This window comes from Pteropus medius, unplaced genomic scaffold (assembly GCF_902729225.1).
Source record: "Pteropus medius unplaced genomic scaffold, Ma_sr-lr_union100, whole genome shotgun sequence".
Lineage (NCBI taxonomy): Eukaryota > Metazoa > Chordata > Mammalia > Chiroptera > Pteropodidae > Pteropus > Pteropus medius.
The window spans coordinates 18,500,708-18,525,870 of NW_024349797.1; the positions used below are offsets into that span (position 1 = coordinate 18,500,708).

Sequence of the window (25,163 nt, forward strand, 5' to 3'; positions counted from 1 at the left end):
CAGTGAACAACCTGGGGTAGCTTTTTGTATGATTCCTATGAAAAGTGTCAAATTACAGAACCTCTGGGAATAAAAGAGGTATTTATTCGCAAGTACCAATGCTCCTCTAGGGAATAACCCTGGGACAGACACTGCTCATTTCAAGCTTGTTGTTGTTGTTGTACAGGATTTGGGGCCCATTTATGGCTTGTCTTCTAATACATTGTACCTCTCCCCAAGGAGTGCCTGGAAATTTGGATTTTTATTTAATATTTTATATATCAAAATGTGAATTGAATAAGATATATCTTCTAACTTCAGGGCTTTCAATTTGGGTCCTGTGTCCTAGTATATGTACGAGAAATTGCAAAAGAAGTCGCTAGACATTAACTTTAAAAATCGATATATGCATTTTTAATTTTGATGACCGTTGCTGGGTTGCTTTTTTAAATGACATGCCAAGTTCACTTCCATTGTGAAGGGAAAGAGGGCTCGTTTTCTTAGACCATTGCCAACTTTGGAGGTGTATAATATGTCTTTAATTTTTATCAGTTGTCCATCAACTTTATTTTTCTTCAATCTGGCAGAAAATGGTCGTCTCAGTTTGCTTCCCTGATTTGTAGTGAAACTTTTTTTTGGCGATTTAAGAACTCTTTATGTGTTAAGAATATTACAATTTTGGCATAGGTTACATCTGTTTTCCTTACATCACTTGCTTTAACTTTGTTTATGATGTATTTTTGCTATATAAAAGTTGGAGTGTTTTTATGTAGGCAAATCTGTTTTTGTGTATGGCTTTTGGGATTTGTATCTTGCTTAAATGTGGTTTTGAAGATAGTGTTCTTTATGACTTTTAACATTTTAAAATAGGTCTATAATTCTTAAATATTTGGAAGTATGGCATCTGGAATTTAGGTTTTACTTTGTATAACCAGAGCCATTTGAGTATTCCATACTTTCCTGACTGACTTGAAATAGTTGTTAGTAATAATATATCCAAAGATTAATCATTTTTGACTGTTGGGTTGTATCGCCACTAAACTACAGTTCACGAATTATAGGAACCTGTGCTATTTGAGTTAGCTTTATAATTACTGTACCAAGTAGTTCTTGATATTTCAGAGTGTACATATTGGTTAAGTTGGATGCCTAAATTTTTGAAACAAATATCTAGCTATAATAAGCAACCTACAATCTTATGCTAATTTTACAAAAACATTGCCATTCTTTCTTTTTACCTAAATATTTATCCTAATTAGAATCAGTTATGGGGAAAAGACAAAGCTTTTTTTGAGTATTAAAAACTTTCTATGTTTGAAAAACTCTTCAGTGTTACAAATGTGATTATTTTTAAATTCTTACTTTCCCATCCAACTTAGAGAAGAGTATAATAAGTTCTAAGGTAAATCCATACAGATACAACTTACTAAAAATAATATAACTATAGAGGCAGAAGTGAAACTAGAGTGATATAACTAGTAGAAGTGAAATCAGGCCTGATTTCTATTTATCAGATTGCTTCTGAGTTCAGAGCAGAATTTGTAGACAGAGTTTTGAATGTCATTATCCGAAGTCATGGGATTTTTAAGGAGGCCGTGTTTTTAGGAAGATACGCTTGGTAGCACTATGGATGGTGGACTGGCATGGCAAGAGGGTAGAAGGAAGGAGTGGAACCAAAATTCCAGGAGTCAGAATTGGAGTAGTTGGAATGAAATCGTTACATGGAATGTCGTTAAAATTTAAAAAAAGGAAAAAAATTAAAAGAAAACATGGGCATGTGTCCTGTGTGAGCTTTGCCCTGATGAAAATATTTTAAATATTGTAAAAAAAAAAAATAAAACAAAAAACAAACAAAAAACCCCCATGTTCTGAGGGAGAGAAGTCTGAAAATATTTAACACTGTGCCCTCTTCCTCCATCTCTCTGCTTCCCACAAAAGTAGAATGGGAGAAGGAGTGTTTGGCTGTCATTTGTGATTTTGAGAGGGAACAAAATTTGTATATGTACTGAATGTGTAGGTATATAAATCTTACTTTGATCCGGAAAGGATTAAGACTTTTAAGAATGCTTTAGTCACTTGTTAAAAACTGGCAAGATGCTTACATTAAAGGTGAATGCAAAGGAAGAATAAGGATAGAAATATAAAACAGAGGAAGAAATTAGGGTACTAAAATAGTTCTTACAGTAATACAGTGGTATTTGGATTTTTGTAGAGAGCTTTCTGGATTGCCACCAGTTTTACTCTAAGAATTCAGGCAGTATCCTAAAGGTAAATACAAGTCATGTTTGTGAGATGAAAATAAATCAGTTGCTCAGGAAAAGCACAAGTGTTCTTGATACCAAATCCCAGAAATTTATTGAGTCACACATACTGGAGCTCTATATCTGGTTTGTTTTTCCCCTCATTGTTTCACATAATTGTAGAAGTTTTATTTTTAAAATAGAATAATGTCTGAAGAAAACTAAATACTCTAAAAAATGTCTCTAGAACGTGATAGACATAGAACTAATACATTAGACATTAGACAATATATGTCTAATGTATTAGTTCCAGAATGTGAGGAAGAGCTTTACATTCTTGAGATTGACAGCTCTCTGATAATACGGTTCCAGGAAAGAGTAAAGCAGAATCCTTCAAATTACCCAATTTGGAGTGTGTTTGTTAGAAACAGAATAGCAACATAAAGATCCTTAAATTGTTTTATCACTCTACTTAATTTCTAACATTAACATTAAATGGAAAAACTTACTCCATTTAAAGTATAATCATGGTTAATGTTTCTACTGGGACACTGGAAATCCAAAGCATCTGGCAGCCTGGAATTCCAAGCCCTGCCACTTAGCTAAGATTAAGCCATTTTTATTGGAGGCACAGGTATCTCGTAACTTTCAAAATATGTATTTGTTTCTTTCTTTTGGTTGTGATTTATTTTTAATTATTTTATACATGTTCTCACTTGAATTAACATGTTCTCTATATATACTTGAATTAGATATATGTTCTACGTGTATACATATAAATATGTGTTGTATATATCCTTTCTTGAATTAGATGGGATAAATAAATGTGGTTTTATCATAGATGATGTGACTACATTTTGAATAAAGTAAATAAAAATTTGTGACTTGCATTTATATGATTAGTTTCCCCATCAAAAGGTTAACATGGAAACTGATGTAGATGGCAGCATTTCTCAAATTAGGGTGAGCAAGCTTGGTGTGAATTTAGAAACCTGAGTCTTTCTTAATGGTCTGGTAATATAGTTGAAGTAGATGAGCTTTTACAAGTTTTTTTAATGTGACAGTGAAAAACGCATATCTGAGAGAGGTAAAAATGAGATATATAAGCGAGGAATCTTAACCCCATAGAGAATGGGTACTCATTTTGTTGTTGATCTAAACTCAACTGGTAATGAATTTAACCCCTTTAGAAAGTAAAAGAATGAAGGAAAACCTATTACTTGCTCAGAACAAACAAAAACAAAACAATTAAGTAGAGATTTATTACTCGAAATTAGGAAACTTACCAGAGCAAAGGGGTCTGTCTCCCTGTGCGTGTCTAAGTCAATGAGATGAGTACAGGTTTTGCATCAAAGAAAGTAAGGGTTTATTTTAGAGACTTGGAAGTCCCTGAGATACAGGTGAGCTATCCTTCTCAAAAACCTGTCTCCTCGTGTGACTCCAGGGGATAGATTATATAGGGGAAAAATCCTTGGTCATGGAAACTAAGGGAGTTGGGGTCATGGGCTACTGATTGGAGGCGGCTGGGGTAATTGATCTGGTTCTAGATTCAGCTATGGCATCATCAGACCTTCTGGTTCTGGGGTTGGTGGGGCTGTCCTGCCACTGTGGACTGGGGGCTGAAACACACCTAAAACCAGACGTTATCCTTAGTTGAAGGGAAACTTACTGTCCTCATGATCAGAGACCTGAGGCTTTATTCTTAAAAGATTTGACACTGGCTGGAAGCTTATGTCTTAAGGTTTAATGGTTAAGGGAGTGGGCATACAAAGGTGGAAGGATAAGGGTGGAAAAAAAGCAAGTGCGTCACAATGCCATTACCTAGGCAAAACTAGCTCGAATCTAAGAAAAAGCTGTAAGCAAAATCTGGGTGCGGTTATGAGTCCTCTCTTTCTTTTGATCATTCCTCAATCTTGAAGGAATAGGGGCAATGACCACTCTGGCTACTTTCTTACATCCAGTTGAAAATATTCTTTAGTTCCGGGTTTACCATGAATACTCTTAACTATGTTTGCTTTTTCTCTGGGAGCCCTGCTTTCAGTCTTGAAGATGAGATATTTAGTCAAAAAGATAGTCTCTTAACAGAAAACACAGTTTGATAAAGATTATCAATATATTCTATCCTGTAATCATAAACATGGCTTTCCTTTTCAGAGGGTAGCCAGAAGATTGTCTAATGGGTCTTTCTCACAACTTGTAGCTAAGTAGCTTTCTTCATGATTCTTTTTATCCAAGTCTCAACTTCCCAGAGGTGTAATGTAGGTGTAGCATAGTGTGTTAGCTACTGTATAAGACACCTTGTTTCGCCAGCAAGGACTTTAAAGGAATCCTCATTTCTAGGACCCTGTGCCAAGGACTCTAAGGTGGTCTGTTGGAGTCTTAGAGCTTGAATAGTAGAATAGGCCAAACGGCTGACTGTATAGGTTAACTTCCATAATATTAAGTATTTAATAAAAGATATGTCTATGAAAACAAAAGAACAAAGTTTAATAATCAGCAAATTATAAACCAGCTTCTGAGTTTGTAAGGCTGTCAAGATTTCTAGATGTAAGACTAGAGGCATCTTTTGTAGTTTGAAATGTCCCTGATGATGTCATCAAGTGCTAAGGTAAACTTCCTGCGTGGCTTACATAGCATCAGTCACTGAGATTGTTTAACCATGAGCTGTTGTGGCAGTTTTCTAGATTTTATGTCAAGTTGTTCATCTTTAGCTTGCATGGCTTTGAAAAAAAAAAAAGGCAGTTTTAGTCCTCAGTGATTCCTAGTCCAAAGATTAGGAGAAAAGGTGGAAATACATTGGAGAATCATAGCCAGATATTAGAGGAAACCAGAATTCAGGATCCAATCCAATTTACAAGTAGAAAACAATACAAAACACAAAAGACAGTGAACAGCACTAGATCTAATATACACAAAGATACAATTTCTAATGAAACATGTATTCTCTCTAATCATCCCTTTGCTCTAGTAACAAAAACATGAATTCAGTTTACACTTTGAAAGCTCTTCTTGCTTGAACCAACTCTACGTAGAATGAACTTTACACTTGTTTTCATTTCTGGCTCTACTCAAGTTAAAAAATCATTTATATAAGTATTTATAATCCTGAGATAGTCATGAAGGGTGGTAGTTTACTTGGAGAAACTCATGAAGCAGTGAACAATACAAGAAAATGTAATTAATCTAGGATATTTGGTAAGTGTACTTTTTTTCATTTAATTCCAATTCGTCTGAAAAAAGAGTATGGTGTCAAGGAGCAGTCTGAAATGACTAGGCAGTTTTGAGGGCCATTTTTTTGATGTCAGTTTTATGGAACCTGATAACTTTTGATTGATGAAAATACTTCAGCTCAGACATTATGAATGCACTTGCACTTAATTTGTATGTTTTAACCAGAAGAGATGCATAAATTTGAAAAGTAGAACGTTAATGTAAGAGTTTTTAGATAGCATTTAGTGCTTATGTGGATCTCCAGCTCTGTGAATTAACATCCCAGCCTTGTGTAGCTATGCAATTTAGATTAAAGGAATAGGGGGAAGTGATCTGACATGAATTAGCTGCTGTAAGAGATAATAAATCTGATATTTATTTAGTAAATGTTACTGTAAAGTCTGTGTTAAAATTGAGACAATGCAAAACTAGACGAGGAAACATTGATTAGATGATATAAATAGTCCAGTGGCTGATTAGTAAGAAGCAGTATGGACTACCTGACATTCTTAGGTCTCTATTGATACCGGAAAACAAAATGCAAAACACAGTTCAGCAGTCACAATATGAAACCAGAACCCAGGGGATAGGTATAGTAAATGCATAATGGGATTTACCTGCATAGGGTTCTTGGATTTGGCATATTATTGCTTAAGTAGATTATTGCACTTTTACCCTTTTCTCGTTCGGGGGGCGGGGGGAGGGGAAGCTTGCTGCTAGCATTAATTTAACATCAGGCGTAGGAATGCCATGTTTTCTAGGATTTGACATTCTCAGTGATCGAGAATTACTGTATTTTGTAAATGGAAATACCACCACTAAAAACAGAATGCTGTTAATAGAATGGTGTCATTTGTTTCCAAAGACTATTGATTACAGCAATGTGGAAATAATAGTAAAAGTAAAATATTTCACGGCAAACTTTGGAGATAAGGTTAGGGTTGTAATCCGTGAGTTATCTCGGGGTAAACACTGCAGTCATAAGCAGCGCCGGCAAGTATTCTCGTGGCAAATGGGAAATGGGTTAATTTAAAAAAGAAAAGTGTATTTAGAACTTAAGAAAAAAGAGTATGTAAAATAAACACTTAATTTATTAAGGAACAGAATTTGGGGGATATAACTGATCCAGATGTTAGGTTCTTCCCTTAGCTCCTACCTGGTTTTGTCTGTTATTTGGCTTGTTAGTTTTAAAATAATAATTGTGCTACTTATCTTTAGAATCCTTGTCCACTAACTTAAAAAGTTAAGTATTTTAATGGCATGGATAAAAACCAAGAATTGTTTTCACTAGAAAACAAGTCAAATTAATTTCCTAAAGTGTTTAAAGCATGCCATGCCTGTATACCAGTTACAATCTTTTTGATTGTAAAAATCTAAATTTCTCTTAAAATGGAAAAAACTTTCAGACTAGCATCATTGTTGAAGTGTAAATCTCTTACTAAAAATCTGTAACACGCTTAGTGTGAGTATAATTCTCCCTCCCCCCCAAATTATGTTTGTTATGTTTGTCATATGCTCTGTGATCTGAGTTTTAGTCATTGTGAGTCAGATGTTAAGTTACATTTTGGGTATCTCTTGTATTGGTAAATAGTGGGTTTTTTTTGTTTGTTTGTTTGTATGTTTTTCATTGCTTTAGAAAGAACAATGTAACAGATATTTGACTCCTTTTCAAGAAGTAACATTTTCGCAGTTCACTTTTATTCTAGATCGCATTTTCTCCGGTAGTGTATTTGATCTGGATTCTTACAGTTTTAGATATTTGGGTAGTGATAAAGTTGAGTCCTTGGAGTAGGAGGAGAAATAGTATTTTCATTTAGTCACTTGCTTTTGGTTACTTTTTTTGTAATACATACAAAATGTCTTTTCAAAGTAAAGTTTTTTGGGGTATGGCAGGACACCAACTATGTTTAGAAATGTGTTTTACTAAAGCAGTTTTCTAGTCATGCTTATTTGTTTCAAATTGTAGAAATTTTTGGCAGTAATTTTACCCAATTCCATTTGTAGTCCAGTTACAACGCAGGGATCACAACAAACACAGCCGCCACAGAAGCACTATGGCATTACCTCTCCTATCAGCTTAGCAGCCCCCAAGGAGACTGATTGCCTGCTTACACAGAAACTAATTGAGACTCTGAAGCCCTTTGGGGTTTTTGAAGAGGAAGAGGAACTGCAGCGCAGGTAAGTGTGTGTGTGTATACACATAAACGTGTGTGTGTGTGTGTGTGTATGTATAGAAAAACAATAAGCTAATTTTGAGGCATTTTCTACTCAGAAAGTTAGAATTCTGCCAAATCTATGTCTGTTTCAGATAAGATTGATACTTAGAAAAGCCTTTTCTTACGTAAGAGTTCTATTCCCTTAATTTTGTTTGATGCTTTTGGTTATTATAGTACAGAATTGTCAAGAGAAAGGGGAATGCTTTACTCAGCTAAAGGAATGCCTACACAATGTAACAGTGCCTATGATAGCTAAGTACTACATACTTTCTTTCTGATAACTTGAAAACTTTAAAATTTAAGAAGCCACCTCTTAAAACCTTTTTCATTTTAATAAGTAATGATTTGGAATAACAACTTCATTATTGATATTCGCTCTATCAACAGGATTTTAATTTTGGGAAAATTAAATAACCTTGTAAAAGAGTGGATACGAGAAATCAGTGAAAGCAAGGTAAGATGACTTATTTGTATGTGAAATAATTTGCCAGCTGAACGTAGCAACAGTCATTGCTGGTTGATAACCTGTCATATCGAACCTATTCTTTTTTGAGTAGATTTAGAATCTTTAATGCAGAGTCCATTTTAGACTATTGATAACATAATTTATATTTTGTTTCTGCTTATTTTTAAAGCAGGAAAAACAACTGAATTCAGTGATTTTTATAAGTGCTTTTTGGTTGCAACATTTCAAAGCTGAAACTCAGTAATTACTTGGTACTCTTTATTGAAATAGTAAATATTTCTCTGGAAAGGTGATTTAAAAATATATATTAGAGAATCTTGTTACCTTTTAAGAAATCCTACGACAATGAGTATTTTTTAGGTTTTCAGGTATTAAACTCTCTAACTCTTCTATTTAGTTTTTTATAATAACATTCTCTGAGTTCTTAATACTTTATTATGAAAAGTCATACACGCAACTGCTGAATCCATGACTGGGCTTCTGGTAAAGGATAATGTATTCTTAGAATTATGTATGGAATTCATTTGACCCATTTTTAAAAATTCCCCAAATTGTGTTGATTTTTCCAAAGTAGTACAGAATGCATATTTAATCTATAATACAGCTGAAAAATTGATGGAAAGAACCAAGTGTAGACAAAACTGTGAGAGGATATTAGCATAGAAGAAAAGTCTTTTGGTTTTAGTCAAGCATATATTTTTTTCTTAAAACAGTGTATATGTATTTCAAGTAACTGATTAAAACTAATTTTGCAGTGGCAGTATTCTAAGTTGTGGACTCTACCTATTTCTCATTGATAGTTTGATCAAAATGAGATTTTTGAAAAGGAAGTTTTTTTTGAGTTGAGCAAAAAGATGTCCAAGTTTAAGTATGTTTTATTCATCTTTTGAATTGTTTCCTTAACCTTGTGTTGAAAACATAGATTTGTTTTAATGGCTTTTAAAAGTATGTTTAAGTTTAAAAATGTAATCAAGTAGACAAGTCTGGAACTTAAATTTATTTAAAGTGAAATAAGAGTATTGTCTCACTGGTAGTTTTCGGTACTTGAGTGCTTATTAGTAAGTTTCTTTAACCAGCAATTCTTTTGTTTTTAAATTTTTTATCTTTAAGTTACAGTTGATTTTCAATATTATATTAGTTTCAGGTGTATAGCGTAGTGGTTAGACATTTATAGAATTTATTAAGTGATCCCCCGATAAGTCTTGTACCTCCGTGGCGCCATACATACTTATTACAGTATTACTAACTGTATTCCCTATGCTGTACTTTACATCCCCATAACTGTTTTGTAACTGCCAATTTTTACTTCTTAATCTCTTCACCTTTTTCACCCAACATCCCCTCTCCCCCAACCCCTCTTCCATCTGGGAACCATCAGTATTGAGAAAAATTGTTTGGATTAATGAAATTAATGCTTATTCCTGTTCTGGTGTATCTGTGTTCTTTTCTTTATAGCCTGATTCTGTAAGTGTAAGTAATAAGTTGGTTAGAGAATGGGGCTAAAGAGGTTAGGTTTCACAAATTTTGATCTTTTTATCCACTTTTGGTAGAGAGAATTTCTTCTTCAGCTGGCTAGTTTTAAGACTTGATATAGGATTTCTTGATATTGTCACTATTAATATTTTTGGACCAGCTAATTCTTTCTTAGGGGGCTATCCTGTGTATGATAAGATGTCAGTAACTAGCATCCCTGGCCTCTTCCTATTTGATGCACTGCCCTCACCCCATTTACTGACATTGCGACAACCAAAAACGTCTCTAGACGTTACCATATGTTCCCTGAGAGGCAGAATCATTGCTGGTTGAGAACTACTGATTTACTGTATAATTATAATTTATAATACTTTGGGGGAAATTAGATAAAATTTGAATTTTACTTTAGTTGTCTGGTTTGTTTGCCCTCTAATACTATCTGGAGACTTAAAAAATAACAAGATTTTATACTTAAAAATGTTTTTCTATGACCTGAATGATGAAATCTTGATTTCTGAGTTACAATTATTGTAATAAACACATGGATGTTTTCAAGTGTACTAATTAGCCAATAGCTACATGTGGCTATTTCAGTTTAAATTAATTAATTAAGCATTCAGTTCCTCAACCATGCCAGCTACATTTCAAGTGCTTAGTAGTTAAATGTAGCTAGTGGCTACTTTTTTGGACAGTTCTATTAGACAGTCCTATCCAAAAGATATGTTTGTTTTAGTAGAGATGTCCAAGATCACTGTTCTCAGGTAGTTTCTTCCTAAATTCCTTTGTAGATCTATTTCTGCACACATCTTACTGGCTTAATTGAAAAACTAGGCCAGCTTTTCAAGTGAGTTTTTAAAATATCTAAATATAGGCAGACAAAGGCCTCGACTACTTAAAAAAAAATAGAAAATGACCAAAGTTATTACATATGTATATTTGGGGGCATCATAAGAATATGGGGCCCCATGACGGATTGAGTAGTTAAGGCTTATATAACATAGTCTTTAAATTTTTTAAAAACATTTGTTTTTCAGTTATAGTCGGCATACAATATTAAATTAGTTCCAGGTATACAACATAGTGATTAGACATTTATATACCTTATGAAGTATTGATAAGCCTAGAATCCCTCTGACACCATACATAGTTATTACAGTATTTTTTACTATATTCCTTGTGCTGTACTTTACATCCCCATGACTATTTTTATAACTGGCAATTTGTATTTTGTAATCCCTTTCACTTTTTTCACTCATCTCCCCAAACCCCCTCCCATCTGGCAACCATTAGTTTGTTCTCAGTACCTATGAGTTTATTTCTGTTTTGTTGATTTTGTTTTTTAGATTCCACATGTAAATGAAATCATATGGTATTTGTTTTCTTCTGACTTGCTTAGCTTGGTCCATCCATATTGTTGCAAATGGCAAGATTTTGTTCTTTTCTGTGGCTGAGTAATATTCCATTACGTTCTCTATTCATATCTTCTCTATTCATTTGTCTGTAAGTGGACACTTAGGTTGCTTCCATATTTGGCTATTGTAAATAATGCTGCAATGAACATAGGGGTGCATATAGCTTTTCAAATTAGTTGTTTGGATTTCTTCAGATAAATACCCAGAAGTGGGATTGCTGGGTCTTATGGTAATTCTATTTTTAATTTTTTGAGGAACCTCCATACTGTTTTCCATAGTGGCGGCACCCATTTATAACCTCACCAACACTTGTCTGATGATTTGTTGATAGCGATTCTGACAGGTGTGAGATGATATCTCCTTGTGGTTTTAATTTGCATTTCCTTGATGATTAGTGATGTTGAACATCTATCTTTTCATCTGTGTCCTCTTTGGAGAAATATCAATTCAGGTCCTCTGCCCATTTTTTAAATCAGATTGTTTTTTTGGTGTTTAGTTCCTTACATATTTTGGATATTAACCCCTTATCAGATGTATCATTGATGGATATATTCTTCCATTCAGTAGGATGTCTTTTCATTTTGTTGATGGTTTCTTTTGCTTTGCAAAAACTTTTTTAGTTTGATGTAGTCCCATTTGTTTATTTGTTTGTTTGTTTTCCTTTCCTGAGAAGACATAGTAAAAAAAATATTTCTGTGAGCAATGTCAAAATGTTTACTGCTTGATTTCTTCTGGGAGTATGGTTTCAGGTCTTATATTTGTCTTTAATCCATTTGACTTTATTTTTGTATATGGGGTAAGAAAGTGATCCAACTTCATTTTTGGGGGTGAGGCATGTGTCTGTTTAGTTTTCTCAACACCATTTATCAAAGAGAGTGTCTCATTTTCTTAGATTAATTGAGTGGATAGTTGTGGGTTTATTTCTAGGCTCTTTCTGTTCTGTTCTATTGATCTATGTGTGTGTTTTTATGCCAGTACCGTGCTGTTTTTATTATTGTAGCCTTATAGTATAGTTTGATAAGTAGCGTTATCCTTCTAACTTTGTTGTTCTTTCTCAATATTGCTTTGGCTATGTAGGCTCTTTTCTTATTCCAGGCCTTGACTACTTTTAACAGATGTAATATTATACATCAGATTGTCAGTTTTCTATAAGTGATGATTAAGTATCTCCTTAAAAAACAGGGAAGTTCCTTAATCTTTGCAGTTTATTTCTAGGGTACTTAAAATATAAAGTAACACTTCACTTATGACATTTTTGGCAGGGCATGGGGGAAGAGTAGTCTCTTTTATGCACTGGTACTGAGTAAAATTTTACTATACTGAGTATTAGAAGGTAAAGAGAAATATTGATCTAGTACATATTAAAATTGTTTTTTGGAGGGATAGGCATCATCCTTCCCACCAGGGCCATTAAGTATTCACTATGATACTTTATAGTAGTGCCAGGGTAAGGAGGGTGATTTTTAAATGCTTTCCTTTTTCTCCTTATTTCTGCTGTTTCTACTCTTAAGACACCATCATTAAGTTTTCTTCTGTTCAGAATCATCACACCAAAGTCTTTTGGAAATCTAAAAAATTAAACTATTATGTAGGAGTATTGGCCTTTAAAGTAAATCAGTTTTGATATGGGAAAATTATACTCTGATATACTATGGGGTATTCTGTGTTATCACTGAATACAGTCTTTTAAGCAATCTATGTGTTTTGTTATATTCTAATATTTCATGGTTTATGCAGCATCTTTGTCATGAATAAAATCTCTGATTCTAACACCGCTCCTCTATCACAGTCCTCTTTAAAACAGTTTCCAGAAATATAGTAAGGGTCTTCACTAAGGAACGCTCATTAAAAGCTGAAAATTGCTTGTAGAGCTTAAAGAGTTTCTTTACCCTTTATATAAATTTGCTCTGAAATTTTACGTGTGTTTTTTTTAATGTTCAGTGTTATTTGAAATAATTTCTTTAGTGCTCCACTGGCAAAATAACCATTTTTTGTTTGTTTCAACAGAATCTTCCACAATCTGTAATCGAAAATGTTGGAGGAAAAATTTTTACATTTGGATCTTACAGATTAGGAGTACACACTAAAGGTAAATACTGTTTTAATTATTTTGACAAGGAATATTTTTTTTTATTTCTTAAAAGTTAAGAATAATGTATTCATTTCAGTTGCTTGTGGTGTATCATCACATAGCTTAAGTTTGCGTTAAAGACAGTACGTCAGGGAGCCTAAATTTGTTAAGAAAGAAAATGATGGCTTCTATGCCTGCATTAATGCCGTATTAAGTAAAATTTAAAATTCAGTTCCTCAGTAGAAGTAGCCACATTTTAAATGTTAAATAGCCACATATGGCCAGTGGCTACCATACTGGAAAGTGCAGATACAGAACATTTTTCCCATCGGAGAATTCTTTTGAACAGTGCTGCTCTCTGTGTCATTTTCTCTACCTGAAGAATATTAGTCTGGAAATCAGAACAAAAATGAATTAAAGCTTTCTACAAAACGAAAATCCGTGGATTGTCTTTTCCTCGTCCTTTTATTATAGTTCTAAAATACAGTTAAGCAAAAACCAAACCAAGAAAGTATGTTATCTGCAGCCACTGATAATCACTGTCAATATTTTCTTATTTACACTGGTTGTTTTTTCTTCTGTGCAAATAAATACACAGTAAACATGTTATTGTGGCAGAGAACATTTACCAGGCATTTTCTTCTTACTGAGCATGGAGCTAAAATGTTTTTCGTCTTCATTGTCTTATTCCTCAGTACTCTTATTCTCATGCAATATATAAGAGTCTGAGGGTAAAGACATAGTAAAACTCGAACAACTTTTCCCAGCCATTTCTTGGCAGAACTAGAATTCTAACTTAGGCATTCTGAGTCTGTGCTTTTCACCTGTTAACTACTGGCCTTTTTGTTAAAAGTACCTGCCAGTATGTATGTGTTCTCTTTGTTCTGGCATCCTTCCTTTCTCTTATCTCCCACTGCTTCGTGCCAGTAGTAGTGTAGTGCATAGTCTTCTGCTTCATGAGTATACCGAATACACATACAGCTTTCATAGTGTGCCATAGCTGTTGAGTCTTTTAGGAAAATGACTGTGTTGCCTGATTTCACATTGATCTCTGTTTTGTGATCCCAGTTACTGATCTCAATCATCTTTTTTTGTGTTCTCCTTATATACTCAGTGCTGGTCTCCTGTCAAGCACTAAAAAACAAATATCTTACCATGGTCTGCCTCAATGGATTCTTGCCAATGGTCCTTTTTGAAGTTTATTCTGTAGGTCCCATTTAGGGGCCAGATAGGAGCCTATAAGCACCAGTCCACATAATGTATAGAATAAAACTGTATTTCTTTGTTTCTCTAATGAGCATGGCCGACTAATAACATCAAGATGTTGGGTCTGTTCTTGAATAGTTCCCTCTCTTCACCATTAAAATCCTGTCTGCGTCACTTTTCTTTGACTTGACTCCCAGATCACCTGGGCCACTGAAGCTAGAAGATGCTGCATGAAAAAACATATTCCATTAGTCAGGATCCTGTTATTCCTATATTGACCAGTATTTTTTTTTAAAGGGAAGGGTGTAGTTTTAGAGGCTCACCAGTATAATGTTAACAGATTCTAAACAGCAAATACACCCATCCCTCAATTCATGTGGATTACCTGTTCACACGTCTTTTTTTTAATGCAAGAGAAAAGAATTCCCCAGTATGAAAAAAAATACTAAAGAAATAGGCAAATGTCATAAAAATATTTATTTCACATATTTTCAGAAAAAAATGCTAATGAAAAATCAAAAACTAAATTTTTTTTTTGCTGTTGGTGTCTGCACTGTAATCGAAAGTAGACAACCATCTCTTTTTTAATGACACAAAGTCACTGTCTTAATCGCTCGAAATATTTGGAAGTACTACTTCGGTTTTATTATTTGTGTTTATGTTTTTGGATGATCTTTTTCCATCCCCATCTTTTGCCAGGTTTTCATAAATTCTTTGATATTCACTGCAACATTTTAAAAAATCTTTTTGAAATTTTAAGGCTTTTTAGATTTTTGGATCAATGTCTAGAATTGTAGTTTCCAGTTTTGTGGCCAGTTGAAGAGCTTTGTAAATATTTTCTGCAGTGAATGAAACTGGTTCAAGGTCACTGCCGTATTCATCATTAGGATGGGCTTCATATATTAAGTGAATTAATTCATTATCAGTTAATGTGTGATCAACTAGTAATTTGTTAATATCATCTACATTCAAATTGTCAGAACCTTCTCAGAATTTATTTAATAAATTAGTAATGCCAGTTAATCCTTCAGTTGTTGGGAACAATATTCCCTGGTACAATCACTTCTGGCCATACTGCTTTCCAGCAAGCATTTAAAGTTGACTTTATATCACTCAAAGCTAAAGCAATACTCTTGATACAACTTAAAATTGTGTATTTATTCCAGGCTTCTATAACTGTAAATTATCTTTAAGCTTATTAAAAATATCATTACAATGCCATTAACATTTTTTTCAGTTTTTTAAAAATAAACTTTTTTTTAGAACAGTTTTAGATTCACTGAAAAATTGTCAAGATAGTACAGAGTTCTCATACACCCCTGTATGTAGTTTTCCCTGCAATAACATACTTAATCTTAAAGATGGAATTAATACCTTTAAAGGTGGAATTAATGCCTTTAAAGGTTGGATCAAGGAAGTTGTATTTGGTGGCAAATGTAGAACTTGTATATTTGAATATTATAAATTGTGTGGATAACCAGTTGCATTATCAAAAAGTAAAGTATTTTAAAAGGAAGACATTTTCCTTCAAATTTTCAGCTTTTACATCAAACATTTTTAAAACCAATCCCAAAAAACATCAGTAGTCACCTGATTTTTTATTTGCTGCCCAGTGAACAAGATTATTAGTAATTTTGTGTTAGTATTAGTTGCTAAGTTAAGCTATTGTTTTTTAGAGAGTAATCACCAATAATGGAAATGAAAAAGAACAGCGTAAAATTAGACCGCATAAATGGAAACCGTGTATAAAAAGTCCGTGTAAATGGGGAATATTTATTGCATATAAAAAAACTCACGTCAAAAAAATACTGCATAAATCAAGGGATGGGTGTACTGCCATGATTAAGATGCAAAATCATTTTCTTCTGATAGTAATTAATGGTTGATGGGCTTAATTTTTTTAGGTGCCGATATTGATGCGTTGTGTGTTGCACCAAGACATGTTGATCGAAGTGACTTTTTCACCTCATTCTATGATAAGTTGAAATTACAGGAAGAAGTAAAAGATTTAAGAGTGCGTAAATGCTTGGGGTGAAAGGGGAGGAGCTATAAACTAGTCATTTGAATGAATTTTTTGGTATAGTCATCATTTATTGAGCTCTTGAAGTTTGCCAAACCCTTTTAAGTGCTTACTATGTATGCTTGCATTTGTTCTCTACAGCAGGCCTAAAGTCATAAATCTGTAATCTCCTCGTGTACAGAGTAGGAAACGAAGCAAACAAAATAAATACAGTGTAGTTTGGCCACTGTCTAAGTGGCAGGAATGAAGGATTTGAAGTTAAGTTTGATTGAAGAGCCTAGTGTGTTACAGCTAGTTACTGAGAACCTAGTCTGTGTCAAGCATTCTGCTAAGTTATTTTTAAACAATATCCAGTGTCAATCCATTTAATAGTACTAAAACTAGTATAGGTCTGATGTATAGTTTCAGAGACACTGAACTTGTTTGATTTTCTTACAGGCTGTTGAAGAGGCGTTTGTGCCAGTTATCAAACTGTGTTTTGATGGGATAGAGGTAAGACGTAGTTCAGATAGACAGTTTTTTGCTATGTGTAATTTTGATTGATGTAGGTTAAAAACATGATTTATTTTAAAGTTTTATAATTAGTGAGGTGGTGTAATACTAAGAATTAAGTTTTTTAATGGAAGTGACTACCCGTTCTTTGTGGAATACCATTTTTAGTCTTGTAAAAGAGTGTAGTGAAATTAGCTAAAATATAAGAATGAAGTAATGGAATATTGACAATGAAATGCTGCTACAAAACAGTTTACTTCATATTTTTTCTGTATGCAAATTTAGTATACTTTTTAGTCTCATTAAGACAACACAATATATTTTTACAAATAGAACTTTGCCTTTTCTTTATTTGAATATTGAAGTTGAGAGAAAGTTGTGACCTGATATTATGTATGATGAAATATTTTATGATAGGGAAGTATATATGAGCCCAAATTCTTGAGATGATGTACATTTCTCTTTGCTGCTTTCAACATGTAGTGAAAATAATAAGAACAAAGCTGACAGAGGAGCAATGTTAGTTATTACATTACTCCTGCTGTACGTAATGGTGCTGGAAAGTCACCATTAGTAATAGTGAAGATTGTAAAATTTTGGAAACTTGAAGAATAGTACATTGTTGTTTGCAAAACAAGGTAGTTTCTATAATTGTTACATACAGTGCCCAACTCAATCATCTGTGAAAAATAAAATGACTAACCTTAATAAGTAGACATAAAGTGTTAAATTTAGTAAAGGATTCTCAAGTTCAGTAGTTTTGATTTACTGTCAATGTTTAAATAAATATAAAACAATCCATAATGTAAGGTGATGCCTTGTTTTCCCCCAAAAAGAACGTTACCAACAAAGGGGAATTTTTTTTGCGCGTGTGGGAGATCCTGCTCAATTGTGTAAACTTTTCAGGATGGAGATGAAAGTCAGATGGTCACTTGAAATATTTAATGTGTTAGTTTCTATTCTATACACTGTATGTAAAATAATACTGTTTTTGGGAATGTTGTTCCATTTCAACATTTTGTGCAGTAATTTTATCCTTTTTTTGGTCAGTGTCATTACTGAGTTGTTTTTTGAGGTACCTGTTTTTGTGAACACATAATCTTTATTTCTGTCTACATCGGGCTTTGGAAAACCTATCCTATACCCCAAGTACTTATTTGTTTACATGTACAGTTTTTTTTTATCCTGCAGGTACATGTGAATGGTTTTTCACAATACGCTCTTAAAATACTTGTTTTTAAAGTGATCTTATAAAAGCCTTGTTTCTAGTAGCATCTGAAGTTCGGGAAGCACGAAATCATTCCCTCAGGAATAATTACCAAATCTATGCTGTTTCTTTGCACTTGCACCTTTCCTTGAAAAAAACAAAAAAAGTCACTCGTAATCTATAAACTTTGAAAATTAGCCTCTTTGTTTTCTTAGTCAAAACTAAGTTGGAGAAACATACTATATTATTATAGATATATAAATTTTAAAGTATAAGGAGCTCCTTTTTTTATAGAGAGGTATATTTAGGCTAAATACAAAGATATTATTGGCCTTATATTTGGGTACCTTTTAGTATGTTCCCAGTTCATATGGATAGAGAACTAACCACTTAATTTTAAGTAATTCAGTACATGAATTTATTAGCAAACTTAGTAAATCCAGTAGATGCATTTAATAAACTTACTATTTTATTAATATGTAAATCAAACTTAGTATGTATGATTAAAATGAAACAAGTTCTGTTTCATATTACCATGTTTTAACATTATCTGATTAAGATACTTGTGGTACAAGTTAATACTGTTAGAACTTTTGGAGGCATTGTCATGTTTATAATTGGTGAGAAGATCCTAGATTTAAGGAGCATTAAATGTTTTTAAAGAATTGCCTTAAACATAGTTCGACATATATGGAATGTTAAGTTTTGTTTTTGTTTTAGATTGATATTTTATTTGCAAGATTAGCACTGCAGACTATTCCAGAAGACTTGGACTTACGAGATGACAGTCTGCTTAAAAATTTAGATATAAGATGCATACGAAGTCTTAACGGTATGTCAAAACCTACTTCCTTTTGCACAGTAGCAGTTTTTGTCAACTAAAATTGTTTTAAACTTAAGTTTTATAATGAAGCTTTTTATAGCCATATTGTTTATCAGTACCGAGTCAAATAAAATGTGCTTTACTTAATAAACTGTAGATAGGTATCTGGTAATTTATTTTACTCATTGGTATCGTGTATTTTTTTTTCTTATTCCCTGGGTGGGACATTTAAAGACCGTCTGACATTGGTACTCTGTTGCTAATGGTTTAGGTTTTACCATGTAACCCTGCTTAATATTTTGATCCTTATATCCTTTGTAATGTTTTCAACTGTTGTGTTTAAAAGGATTGCTTTTGGACACTTTTGTATTTGCGTTACTTGTTACCATGCTCTTGAAGAACAATTCTTGGAAATTTAAGTAGCTCAGACCCTCCTGGGTATATCTGAACTGGAAGAAGTTTTAATTATGGGTTGAAAGTTTGAGATTAGGCAAGTCACAGTTCAGATTCTTTGGTTTAGGGTAGTGCTTGTGATAGGAGATCAAAGTTTAAAATTTTTTATTTGCCTCCTCATTGAATTAACATTACTGGTTCTACCAAAGAAGTTTTTATTTAATTTGATATCAATCTCAGAAAGTTTTAAAGAAATATTATCATTAAATTTTTGATGATTTAATGTTCTGTTTTTTTCACTCCTGTTAATCAGGTTGCAGGGTAACCGATGAAATTTTACACCTAGTACCAAACATTGACAACTTCAGGTTAACTCTGAGAGCTATCAAACTGTGGGCCAAACGTGAGTTCAGAATTTGTTGGTTAGCTTATTAAAAATATTTAAACTTTTGTTCAACACTAACTTTTCTTTTTGCTTTTCCCTTATCAACAGGCCACAACATCTATTCCAATATATTAGGTTTCCTCGGTGGTGTTTCCTGGGCTATGCTAGTAGCAAGAACTTGCCAGCTTTATCCAAATGCAATAGCATCAACTCTTGTACATAAATTTTTCTTGGTATTTTCTAAATGGTATGTGTTTAGATTATATTAAAATAAAATTGATTGTAGACACTGAAGTTTAGTCTTATTTCTATGACATTTTCTGCAGCTGATTTCAGATTCAAATTTGAGTTCATGATGTAGCCATTGAGGTAGTCTCGGGGGGAGATCGTGTCGTATATAAAATGGCAACCTTAATTCCATTCCTTTTCCTTAGCTTTTCCCAGAATAGCAAGGCAGTCGCTATTTGTATTTCATGTGTAAGCTAACTCTCTAAATAAACTCTGAATTTTAGCTCTACTGATCTGCAAAAATCCAATGAATTGATAGGTTGGGGGGGTATCAGTTACTTTGGATAAACTTATATATACCACCTTTTACACTTGGAATTTTTCTAAAACTATAGGCCATTAGTTTTTGTGATTTTTTTTTGTTTGTTTTGAGTTTTGCTTTCAGCTGCTCATTTATCTTAGGTAAAATATTAATAAGTATGTAAAAAGCTTTTAAGAATAACTATAAGTACTTGAAAAAAAAAGGCAGTTCATCATCTCTTTAAGATTAGTCATTAACCCTGGAGAAATTTTTTTTAAAGCTCCCTCATTTCAGCTTGTTCACATTTGTTGATCATTATTTTAAGAAAAGTAGGATAAAAGGTTATTGCCATTTTATGAGTTGCTTTTGTCCAAAAGCTGAGATTTCTTGGTTTTATAAAATTGATTTTAGAGATTTGTCTTCTCTCCCTATTCCTGCCAACCCCCATACCTCTTCTCTCTGAAAAAAAAGTCTTTTCTAGTTATTTTATAAAAATTGGAAGTTTTTAGATACAGTTTATAATGTAGAACTGTGCCACACTGTCTAATACACATTGTTATTTATGGATTCGATAGCATTTAGTCATATATGATCAGGTTTGATGAGTGACTAAAGAATGTCAGTTTCTTTTAATGTTACACATACATAGCAAATAATATTTTTAAGAAGTTAACCTTGATATTAGGGTGGCAAATACTTCCCAGTTTTTAATCTCTTCCATGAAGGACTAAAGTAGTTAACTCGTAGGGCGTGTCCTGAAAATAATGTGTTCACATCACAAAGTTTTATTACACATACCCATAACCTTTAAATCATGAGATAGAGAAAAATTTTCCTAATTTTTATACTACTTTGCCTATAATGCGTTAACTTTTGCATTCTCAGTTATCTTTGGGTGGAGTTAGTATAAAGACAGGATTTTTGTTTTCCAGGAGGGATTTATCCTGTCCAGGGTTGAGGTGAACACATCAGATGTGTTGAGATAGTACTTTTTAATTTAAATAGTGCTTTATCAGTTCTTTGAGAGGCAGAGAAGATGTTTGACTTCAATCTGAGAAAGCTATGAAATGGTTTAAGTTAATTTCATAGAGAAAAAGTATTCAAGTAGTCTAACGTCGACAGGAATAAAAGATTATGTGTATACCAGGAGGGCAAAATGAATGAAGAAGGATCACATTCACAAATGCTGTATGTTTAACAAAGTACGTTTAGATGGTAATATCCAATAGTCTTATCAAGTGCTACAATCTTTTTAAACAGGGAATGGCCAAATCCAGTGCTATTGAAACAGCCTGAAGAATGCAATCTTAATTTGCCTGTATGGGACCCAAGGGTTAGTGTATTATTTTTTCCCCTACAAATACACATTGTGCAATAACAAGTAAAGGCATCTGCATAAACTTCAGGGAGACTTCCCATTCTTATACGCATGAGTGGACACGTTCGTATTACACTTTCTTTTAGATAACCTCAACTATAATTGTTCTCTGATGTGAGAAGCATAATTATGTACCCTGTAAACTACATTTAATTGTACATAGTTTATAATATCAAGTTCACTAACATTTAATTTATTTTATATAGAACTACCTTGTCAAAGTTGTGTGGGCATTTGTGCTTAAAAAAAATAAAAGGATACTAAAAATCCCTGTACTTTTTTTTTGATCTAAATATTGTTAAAATTTGGTTGTTTTAGGAAAACTGTTGCCTAATGGTTACCTGTGGCAGATACCTTCTAAGCAATATCACTTTAATAACTATGATGTAATTATAAAAATTGGTTTGGGTACTTCAGATTACAAAAACGTGGTTGGGATAAAGAAGAGTCCATTCTGCTTCTTGGGAAGTTACAATCTTTACTGCTTACTCAGTTTAAGTGTTAACAACATGCACTTTATTGATCAGTAAAAAAATATAGGTTTGAATAAGGCTTTATAGGTTTGTAAAATTCTATTTTTCTACATTGTTTTGCTGTCTTATTACAATATCAAAAACACTGTCAGTTTTAAATTCTGTTAATTACATCAAGCTATGTATTTTCAAGTTTTCCAAACCTCAAGACATTTAATTTTAGAGCGATGTGAGTTTATAATTTTCTTTGTGGAAATATGCCACTTATCCTTAGTATATATGGATTAAGATTAACAGTTACTAAATCATTTTACTATCTCAAACTGATACCAACATAGATAAAGTAGTTTCACCATGTGTTAATAAACATATCTTCTTTATAAGTTGAGGGTATATTAAAAAATAAGTTTCCATCTTGTTTAAAATTCGTTTTACACAGAACACCGTAGTATGACATTTCTCAAAAGTGTAGTGGTATGTGCATCCCCATTTCTGTTGTTGAAAAAAGAAAAACTAAATATCAGTAGATGCCCAAGTAGAACCTTTTCTGTTCAACAGGCACACTGTTTCTCATAAGGTTGCCAGAATAGTCATGCCCAAATGATTGAAACAAGCCATTAGTTTAGACCAATCCTGATTCTGTAAAGAATTCCTATAAAAACAATGTCTCCTTACATGGTTTTTCTTTCTCAACTCCAGCTATGAATGAAATAAAATTTAATCTTTGGTTCAGTTTAACAAGGGGTAAAAAGTCCAAGTATCTGTTGCATATGTACTTGAAGAAACTGATTGGCTGTTGTTGTATGTAGGTAAACCCCAGTGATAGGTACCATCTTATGCCTATAATTACACCAGCATACCCACAACAGAACTCCACGTACAATGTGTCCGTTTCAACACGGATGGTCATGGTTGAGGAGTTTAAACAAGGTAAGTGGTTATCCTTATGCTCTCCTTTATACACAAAGGATTTACATACCATTGTAGACCCAGTAGTTGAGTATGCAATGTAAATTAAAGCATTCACTGAGGGGGATTCTGATGTTATTTATTGATTACAATATATATCTGAGAATTGACTTGAAAAACTTAGTTTAATTCCTTTTAGTCAATTTATTTTTGATTATATATTTAAAGATTAACAATATTTAAAGCTGTATTTTTAGGGCCTTTATGGGCTGGTTTAGTGTCATACTGTTGCCATGTAAAATTTTAAACATCATGGTTTGTCTCCATTGGGTGACATGAGAGATGGCTTTTAGCAGGCTATATTCTTGGAAAGAGCTTTGAGAGCAGTTTTGGGGCTAAACTGCCCATTATTTTAGAAGAACCTCTGAATGTTTCTGAATCCCAGTAGTACTGGTAATTTAAAGGTATAGCTATTGCTAAACGGTCTTTGAGGGAAGTTATTGGAACAGGATTGTTCGATTTGACTGACACCAGCCTAAGAAGTAGAATCAGCTGTACAGCTACCAGCTGCAAACTCAGAAGTGGAAAATTCTTTTCTGTAGTCTAAACAAGCTCTTGATGGGAAGATGTTGCTGTCCTTTTAGAAACAACAGGAAGCTTGTTAGAAAGACAAGAAGCAAAACTTAGGGGAAATTTTTCTTTCTTGGCTAACTATAGAGTTTCAGTTTGGGGAGAGAACCATTCTATGAGTATGGCATTTTAGAGTAATGGTAATTTACCAGAAACCTGGCTCTCAAAAAATCTGCCAGCTTTTTTGAAAAGTGTGTGTGTGTGTAAGAATATGCTCTAAGGTCAGACTGAGATTGCTCTTTGTTACAATTATTTTAGGATTATAATGAACGCATGTGGTATGTTTAAGATCTTTAAAACTAGATTGTTAGACCGAACCATGCAAACATTTTAATATGTTTTTAATTTAGGTCTTGCTATCACAGATGAAATTTTGCTGAGTAAGGGAGAGTGGTCCAAACTTTTTGAAGCTCCAAACTTCTTTCAAAAGTACAAGTATGTATTTTAAGGCATGTTGGACATGTTGCTCTCTTAAGTAATGGTTGGTTGCATATGTGAAATCTCTTCTTGCTAGACTAATGTAGTTTTGAATTTTCCTTTAAACATCTTCTATAGACGTTTCCTTCCTGTCGCAAAGGGTGTACAATTTTAGTTAAACCTCCTAGTTTTTATTTGTCAAGGTAAAGTATAGCCCCCACAGTTTTGCTCCCTTCTGTAACCGAACTACTGCATTCGTAGCAACATCAATTTTGTAGGCATATGTTAGTCATCACCAAATCTTGAAATGTGTAAGCCTTGGCAAGGAATGGACTGTTAAAATTTGTAGTTATTATTCTCTATTAAGAAACTAAGTCTTTTCAGCTAGTTCTGGAAACTTACTAAGATTCTCTATAACATAGGCAGAGCTAATGTTAATATATAGTCAAATGTTTTTAATAGTTATAGCACACAATTGGCCTACAATTTCCCCCTAATGTTAATAAAGCCCCTTCAAATATTTCTACAAATAATTTTTTGGAATCTAAGTGGGTGTAATACTTTTTTACTAATGGTTTTAATGATTTAATACCTTAGTACAGGTTAAAAGCCTGATTGTGTTGATTTTTATGAAAATTGTAAGTTATAATAAATCTTACTTAAAAAAAAAAATGGACTTGCACTTTTATTTGCCCTGAGCTGAAAACTTTCCAAAGTCCCACTTAAATTTTTTTTTTTTATTTAATGCTTGAAACTTTCCTGACCATTTGATCTTGTGGATTGTGTTTTGTAATAATCTAAGCAAGATTGCTTTATGCTATTTCCCCAATTAAAAACAAGAATGATGACCTTCATGATGTCTCTGTGTTTTGTTTCTGTATCTTTTGCATGAAAAAGCAATAATGGAGCCAGCTTAATTGTTGTGTTCTGGGAGCACTACCTTGTCAGTAAAAATTTAAGTAGCATAACACTGAACGCTCTTGTTTATTACTTACTCCCCATAAGTTGTGCTTTTCCATTTGGCCGATAATTTTTCTTTGTTTTTTATTTGAAGCAATGTTGAAGAAGTGCTTTTGAATATTTAAACTAATAAAGCATACATATTCTGATACTTTAAAAACTGCATAATAGAGTACATAATTACTTGTATGGAGAAATTGGCTTTGTAGAAAAGTATCAGCAGAGATCTCTTAATCCTTGAGTATCAGCAGAGATCTCTTAATCCTTGAGAATC

General features: G+C 33.1%; 1 protein-coding gene across 4 annotated transcripts in view; it reads left to right on the forward strand.

Moving 5' to 3' along the window:
- Window positions 1–25,163, forward strand: part of PAPOLA (poly(A) polymerase alpha) — a 58,852-nt gene that overhangs the window by 8,109 nt on the left and 25,580 nt on the right. For all 4 annotated transcript variants that reach the window (XM_039884175.1, XM_039884176.1, XM_039884177.1 and 1 more), the window contains exons 2-12: window positions 7,434–7,607; window positions 8,033–8,099; window positions 13,004–13,085; window positions 16,178–16,287; window positions 16,732–16,785; window positions 18,713–18,824; window positions 19,522–19,611; window positions 19,702–19,840; window positions 21,383–21,455; window positions 22,783–22,903; window positions 23,863–23,947. In XM_039884175.1, coding sequence (XP_039740109.1) covers window positions 7,434–7,607; window positions 8,033–8,099; window positions 13,004–13,085; window positions 16,178–16,287; window positions 16,732–16,785; window positions 18,713–18,824; window positions 19,522–19,611; window positions 19,702–19,840; window positions 21,383–21,455; window positions 22,783–22,903; window positions 23,863–23,947 — 1,107 coding nt within the window. The remainder of the gene's footprint in view (window positions 1–7,433; window positions 7,608–8,032; window positions 8,100–13,003; window positions 13,086–16,177; window positions 16,288–16,731; window positions 16,786–18,712; window positions 18,825–19,521; window positions 19,612–19,701; window positions 19,841–21,382; window positions 21,456–22,782; window positions 22,904–23,862; window positions 23,948–25,163) is intronic.